General features: G+C 38.0%; 1 protein-coding gene across 2 annotated transcripts in view; it reads right to left on the bottom strand.

Annotated features, from left to right (window-relative positions):
* Positions 1 to 710: 710 nt before the first annotated feature.
* The window catches only part of cramp1 (cramped chromatin regulator homolog 1), a 61,504-nt gene continuing 53,977 nt past the window's right edge, over positions 711 to 8,237 (bottom strand). Inside the window, exon 20 of one of the 2 annotated variants that reach the window (XM_048609529.1) lies at positions 711 to 6,696. In XM_048609529.1, the coding sequence (XP_048465486.1) occupies positions 6,544 to 6,696 (153 nt within the window). In that variant the 3' untranslated portion in view covers positions 711 to 6,543. The remainder of the gene's footprint in view (positions 6,697 to 8,237) is intronic. The other variant, XM_048609530.1, reaches the window with a different exon arrangement.

Genomic DNA, 8,237 nt, shown 5'->3' with positions numbered 1-8,237 from the left:
CAACAGCACTAGTGATTCAGGTTGCATTGAACCCATTTCGCAGTCACCACACAGGCTTACAAGATCTCAAAATGGCAGAAAATAGCTGGTACTTGTCTGTTACACTGGTCAGGGACACAAAAATGAAGTGGCTTTTACCCAGGTCTGAAATATGTGTTTAATAATTTATGTATGCAAATATGAAATCAACATCCTTTTTCAGGTCCCCATTGCGAAAGTAGTTTTCCCTTAGACAGCCATGTGAGCTGCCCCATAGAAATCCAGAAAGAAATAAGAAATATCATCTGCCATTCCATTCATCACTCCTTGGATCAGACCTTGGATCTGAACCTATCCTCAACTTCTGGTTTCAACCTCCTAACCACCGATTGTAATCCCTCGTCTGTCTGATCCAGCAACTCCCTCCACACCCTCCTGTCCCTCCCACCAATCTGATGTTTCACAAAATCTCCAGTTATTACCAATCCGATACACAATCCCTTCCCTTGACACAGTCACTTACCTGAGCGCTGTTGCTTTGAATTGATACAACTACCATTATGGTCTTCTGCAGCAGTACCACCTTGACTGTAATCAGGCCTGTGGCCAAATATGAGGGGCTGTTCAGACCACACCATTTGTTTTAACCTGGGAGCCCAAGAGGGGTGCTCCCGAATTCAGTCTCTAATGTATCTATTTCCCAATTGGAAAAACAGAAGGGACAATATCACTTTTGCTGTATTTAAAATGTGTTTATCAGCAAGAATAAAAAAACAGCTCTACAGGTTAAACAAAGAACCCAACAAGGAAGTTTAACAGCTTCTTTGCATATTAAATAACCACAAAAAAACTCTTAAAATCATACAGAATAAATAGTCAAAAATAATTTACACATTTGGTACAAAGATTAGGGAAGGGCAGTTTATGAATTGTTTTGTTTAAAAGTTTTCACATCTCAAAAGGGGACGAAAACCTTTACAACTGATATGGCTTTTTTTTATTGAAACAATGCTATGAACAATCTTTTTCTGCTTCTGTACAACATTTACATCATAAAAGCCATTCAGAACCTGCTCCAAAGCCAAAGAAAAACCTTCTATTGTAGTGCATCAATCACAACTTCATAGTCTCTCCCCACCAGCAGCTTTGTTAAAACCATTACAGAATTAGAATCAGTGTTTTTGCCGTATTTCTACTGATTTTATTTTATGATATGTTTAAACAGTGGATGCTATTGACATAGTTTAGCCATCTATAAGTGCAGAGGATTGCTGTAGATTGGGTTGGATTTAAAGCCCAATAATGCAAGGACAGTGAATATTCATATCTTGAACATGACAGACTGCTAATATTAAATCACCTTTCATTGCCATATTCGGCGATTCAAGTCAGTTTTCTTGAATCAGGTCTCAGCATCCAATGTTTAAAAATAAATATCCCAACAAAAATTTACAAGTATGTTAAGGATAAAAGACCATTTTTAATTCGTGTTTTCTTTTTGAAAAAGCTCTGATGGGGAATTCTCTCTCTAACACGTAACACTCACCAAACACTTTCAAAATGATCTGAAACAAAAAAGATGTCAAGATTCAAAGCTTCAGTCACAATGCAGAATCTTCCAGAGGCATAGGTTTAGGATTGGTCAATCACACTGGACAGCAGGGTGATAGCTGCACCTAGGTGTAAATGCTCAACAACTGAATGGCCTACGTCTGTTCCTAGGAATACAAAGTAATACTGCTAGGTGTACACTGCAAATAATTCAACTGCAATTGGGTGCATTTTTGAATTGTTGAGCAACAGCATCAATTATTCACTCAACACAGCCCAGAACAACATGGAAATTTAACAGTATTTTCAGAACAGAAAGATTGCCACAATATTGTGATGAGTTGCCAATGTGATTTTGGTTGTAAGAAATGCTTTTGCCTCTTGATATTAGGTAAATTAAATGCCTAAAAGAACATTAGTAACACAGGCAAACATCCAATCTCTCTGACGGGGTCAGTTAAGGGACTATGGAATCATTAGAGGAAGAATTAGAAAAACCGCTAATTTGTTAAAACTACATGAATCATACTAATTTAAATTCATATTTGAAAAATACATCTTTCAGTGCAAGTTTAAAACTAAAACTGCTGAAAGGTGGTTAACAAATTAAAACTACTTGTAAAATGAAAACATTGTTTGTGCAAAAGAAAATGTTTTGCTGCAGATTAAATTCCATTAGAAACATACTACCCAGATTTCACATGATCCCACAAATACAAACTAATCAAAACCGAGGGAACTGTAAACCAAAAACAGTAACAACTAATTGGCTCAAAAATAAAAAGGCCGTCTGGCATTTTCAGGTCCCCAATTTTGGTGGCTAAATGTTCAATAAAAGTTCTAACGCTCTTAACAATCTGATTAGAAATGAGATAACCCTCTCAGTGAAGGGTGTTAATCTGCCTACTGTAATATTGTGACTTGTGTTTTGCACAATTACTGCAAGGATTAAGTCAAGTTTGATTCAAGAGGGTTGAGTTATATGCATCTGTTGTCAGATGCATAAAGCTGTATATGCCCATGACCAACGCAGTTAAACAAACCTCTGAACCAAAGAACAATATTTTCAGAGTTGACAGAATTATGTTATGGAATGAAATGGAATGAATGCTATAACAATGTATTCCTTCTTTTGGACAACAAACAAATTGATGCTCTTCAAAAAGACAGCCACCATGCTGGTAGGATTTTAGCTATAATTCACTCATACCAAATTAAAAATTATTCTGATCTATATGACCATGCTGGTGCCTAACTGAATTCTAATCACATGGTCTTTTGACAGCTGAACTTGGTCTTGGTCTTGGTCTGCATGTCAAGTTTGGTTTCAATTTGGAACAACCTATTCATACCTTCAAAGAGCAGCCATTTACCAGTCAGTGACAGGATTATGTAAAGGCACCATGTGGTTGTGCAACACTAGGGTCTAATAGCAATAAAGATATATTCACTTATTTCAAATGGCCAGGATGATTTGGTAGGTGGCAAGTCAAGATGGAGATTGTAGAGGAAGTAGGTTATCATTAACAACTGACATTTGCACTGAGCACAATATCATCGATGACTTCTAAAATGTGAAGATATCAAATTGGACAACTTTCAGGGGACTCCGACTATGCATTGTATAAGGATTTCTCAATCAGAGCATTGATTTGACTGAGAAAACAAAAAGATTTCTCCCCTTATTAAAGCACAGTGAAAAAACATGTAGCTTTACTTTCTTAATCTTGGAAAGGAGCCACCATTTAATCAAAGGGAATCCATGGAAAATGGAGATTATAAAATCTGTAGCTCTACACATAGTAGCAGAAAGAAGATGAAAGGTTACACTTGGAAAACCACTGATGTAACAATAAATGTAAAACCAACAAGTACTGAAGCTTTGAATTCTGACTAACATTTCACTTTGCATTCAAACGTTCCTAATGGGAGGTTCAAGCCAGGAGGAACAAGTAGAGTCTGAGTTTGGGCTTGTTTGGATAATTAATTTTTGTTCTACCCCCAAAACATTTTCAGCAAGTTCTTCATTTTTAACTGATACAGAGAATAGACTTAAGAATTGTACAAACCAAGTATACATTATAACACACCCAGTTCCCTACTACTGGGCCCGGTTCAGGGGACAGAAAACTTTAATCACAGCCACAACCGTCCAGGCCATTAATTGAGTCAAACATAAATGGTAAAAGAGAGATGGAATATCGATAACAAAAGGGGGAAAGAACTTTCATGTATTGACTAGTCGTTTATGAAACTGCTTCTGCAATTATGTCAGAAAGATAAAGAAAAGACAAAGAAAACTACCAAAAGGTCACTGCTTCCCAGCAGGAAAAGTGCACTGAGTACACACTATTGTCTTCTGCTCACTCCAGCCGAACCAAGCTAAAACTACAAAAGTAGATACCTTCTTTATTACTCAACCAATGTACAAATTATAACTTCTCCAATACAGAACGTCATCCTAAATCAACAACGTATGATTATTTGAAATCAAAGCAGTGGAAATTTGAAGAAACCAAATTGATGGGATAAAACGTTGCAAGATGCCAAGATCTTGTTTATTTGCATATTTATTTTGCTATGAACTAGATTAGAAAATACAAAACTGTGGGTGCAAGATGCAGATTAACTACAGGTTCTCAGAAGAGATTTATTGCTTTAAAAAAAAATTCAAGAGTATTACAAATTGTGAGCTGCCAGTATCACAAGCAACAAACGCATCTGCATATTTGGATATACCTTTGCCTAAATTTTGTAAATCACTATTTCTGACATGTAGCACATTTTGAATAAACCTGCAACGCAACTAATGCACTGTAACATACACTGGTGGTCCTAATAAAATGGTCCACTGTTGTACAATTCAGCTTAATTACTTTCCTTGTTCCTGCGTGCCTATAGATGCAATAGCTTGGTCCTCAGCCAACGAGCAACAATTGGATGCTGTTGGACAGTAAAACTTACTTAGGGACAGTGCTATATATTGATCTAATTGGTTAACCATAGTTTGGGTTAGGAAATGAAATGCAAGTCACCTTGTACGACACATTAACACTAACAACGTTATCATCTAGGCCACATATCACTAGGGGCTAGTGGTAGTGCACAATCTGTAGAATTTGAGATGTTTTTTGAAAAAAAAGGCATAAAATTCTTCTAAAAACTTAATCTGTGAATTGTGAGGCTCGGCCAGCAGACCAGAGTTACACTAATTGCACTCTTACACTTAGGTCACTGACCGCAATTCTGTTTGGATACAAAGCTGCACCTCTCAAAGTTCTTACAGAGCCAACAAGAGCTTTCATAATAATATTAAAAAGTCAACAGTGCAACTGCAAAGTTTAACTGTGGCCCAATGGATCCCAAGGGCATGGCAATCCCATACATTAACCTTAAAGGGAAAATATGCAACTGCCGTTTAGGATGAAAAATCTTTATATTTTACATGTAATTAGATATCTATACATTATTAGAAGAGAAAAGTGACGAATGCTGCCTCATGTGGGCTGAGAATTCACCTTCAGTCATATGAACACCCATGGCAGAGGCTAGCAACCCTCAGAAGAAGTCAGCAACAAGGTTGAGTGAGAGGGAAAGCCAACAACGACGATGGTGGGTGAAGCCGGAGAAAAAAAAGTGATATTTAAAATCGAAAGCACAGAAACAAAATTGGGAAGGGGCATACAGAAACTTGATTTTGGATGGATCAACCATATTAAACAGCCTCAGCATCAAACTTCAGTTTTGTTTCTGACAGACAATAAGGAAAGAGGACAAGGTATCAAGGTCCAGTAATGGGCCTAGACAGGCCAAACTACTTGCTTCCCATGTTGTAAAATGTAAATCATCTAAGCATTTACAGAGAATATCAAAATGGCATCTGAACCATAGTCTAGTGCATAATGGATGGCCCATTTGAGCTGATACAGCAGCTCAAAGCAAACAGAAAAGAAGGGGCTCCCTGGTGGGAAAAAGGAGATCCACCAGTGCCATAACAATAGAACTGTAAATGAGAACAATGAAAAGGGCCAGTGTGAACAAGAAATCTGGTATGTGGGAACAAAGTTGGGAATAGGAGGCTCGCGTCAGGATAATCAAAATTGCAATGAACATACAAGCCCACTACATATAAACTAGCACCTACCAAACCACATGTGCGGACTAAGCAATGGATTTGATTCTTAAAGTGACCATCAGGGACTTGATTGTGACTGTCAAGTTCTCCAGTACATTCTGTACACTCTCTGAACATGTCTACCAAAAGCACCATGCAGCTCAAATGGAATTCTCAAAAGTACTCATCTGTACATTAGACAGACATTTAATGGCATAAATGCAATGAGTACAAGCTACCTTTATCTTTTTAATAATCTCCCTTTACCATAATCAGTCTCAATGACAGAATAATCATTATAAGCATGTGAGCCATGTATTTCAACATTCATTCAGGTAGAATACACAGTCACTTTTCCTTTTTTTTTGACACCCCCACTATGATTACTACTGTTTTTCTTTTAATGGAAAGCATTAATGGGTGTGTTATACATAAGCAGAAGGTTTGTATAACTCTCTCAGAACATTCTCAGTCAATCCAGAAATAATCTGGTACAAACCATAAGAACATTATCAGATCTACAATGAAACCTTTAGTTCTCAGAAACGGTTTTGTTTGCGTGCCTAATCCAAGCACGTGCTCTAACTGCATTTCAGTTTCAGACGTTGAAAGAGAATTTCACTCTAGTGTTCAGTCCCATCGCAGGATCCTTTTGGGCTCTTCTGTTTATTAGCTTCACGCAAAGTCATTGACTGCCAGCTTAATGTCATCATAAACCTAATACTGATTCACGGGAAGTACTGTCAAACTTATTGCACATTTTTCAAAACTCAGTGTCATTTACAAATGGATCCTCCAGTAGTCAATGCCCGTTATGGGCAGCTTAATTGGCAAGGTGCTGAGAAACTGGGGGGTTGTGGGGGCGGCTTTAGACGCACCCTTTTGTTCGGTTCATGACCTTACTGTGAGAGATCACCAATCGGAGGGCCGCTGTCAAAAAGCATCTCTTTCCTTGAAGTCTCAGCCCCTGAGAGCTCTTGGGCGAGGTCGTTAAAGCGGGCAATGTAATCCACACTGCTTTCATTCATCATACACACCAGCTGAGAGTCGACCTTGACAATAAAAACATTGAATGAGTGCATGATTCACCACACAGCACAGATGCTCAAAATGAATTTTTTTCCTTTCTTCTCTCTTTTTGACCAATCTTTTCTCAGCTAATGCCTGAGATTTGCTTTTATCTTTGAATTACTTGATACAATGGCATAGAGGAACTTATCCCTTGCTCGGTTTTTAGTTTACCTCTTCTGTTATTTAATAGAGACAGAGACAAGAGCATTAGGGAGAAGTGAAATAAATGTGTTTCCCTCAGATGAAATATGTGTAGCTGATAGGGCAGCTATGAAATAAAAATACTTGAAGATGATTTCAGATCAGCAAGTCAGCAGCACAGGTGCATTTCCAGAACTTTTTTTTTGCCACAAGGATCCAAAACAACCTAAACCTTCCTTTGAATTAGTCTTGAATGAAAACTTTGTGACATGTCTGAAATGTTGCAACACTGCTTTTTTTTTGGATGTACTTTATAAAATTGACTTGGATATTGGAATGGAGTAAGATTTCAATATTTGCCAACTATATCAAACTTGCAGGTGTGGCAAGCAGTGAGGACATCAACTGACTGCAACAGGACATAGATAAGCTCAGGAGAAAGGACAGGGAGAGTCAATATAGACTTAAATGGCACAGCTCTGTAAGTGAGCAGAGACAGACTGATCTTGGAAACTATGTGGAATCATGGGCTTCAAAAGTAGACATGTTGAACACAACAGCAGGGAAGTTATACTGAACTTTATAAAGCTCTAGAGTATTGTGTCCAGCTTTGCTCGCCACAATTCAGGCAAGATAGGATGTTCTTAGACAGCGTGTGGAGGAAATTTACCAGAATGGTTCCAGGTTTGAGAGATTTTAGCTACAGAGAGAATATGAAGAAACTAGGGTTATTATCCTTGGTGTAGAGGAGATTGTAGGGAGATTTTAAAGAGGTGGTACAAGGTTATGACAGGATAAGTTAAGTTGGATAAAGGTAAGTTGTTTTCATTAGCCGATGGTACGAGTGCAAGGGGACACTGGTAAGGTTTTAGGAAAGAAAAAAAGTTGTTGTGCAGCAAGTGGGAACGAGACAGGATTCGCTGCTGAAGAGGACAGTGCAAGTGAAGACAATGAATTATTTCAAAAGAAAAGTGGATAGGCACTCAAGGGAATTGAACCTGCAGGATTATAGGATTGAAGGTGGAGAATGGCACTGATTGGGTTGCTCTACAGAACGCCAGTAAAGGAACACAGGACTTAAAAGCAGGATTAGGCCACGTGTCTGCTCTGTCGTACAAAAGATCACAGATGATACAGTTGTGGTCTCAAACCCACTTGCTGTCAGCCCGTTCCAAAGTCTTTGACTCCTTTGTCTATCAAAACTCTAACTGGACTTGGACTGAATGGTCTTATTCTACATCATCATGACTCCATGACTCAAGGCTAATTTGAAATTAAAACTGTACTGTACTCTTGCACAATATCTATGTCAACACTGAAGCAAGAAAAATAACACTAATCTTTCCCTTGCTAGATATTAGATAGCAGCTTTACATTTTTA

Source organism: Rhincodon typus, chromosome 21, assembly GCF_021869965.1.
Source record: "Rhincodon typus isolate 14 chromosome 21, sRhiTyp1.1, whole genome shotgun sequence".
Lineage (NCBI taxonomy): Eukaryota > Metazoa > Chordata > Chondrichthyes > Orectolobiformes > Rhincodontidae > Rhincodon > Rhincodon typus.
The sequence above is the reverse complement of the archived record's forward strand: the minus strand, read 5'-3'. Positions and strand labels throughout refer to the sequence as shown.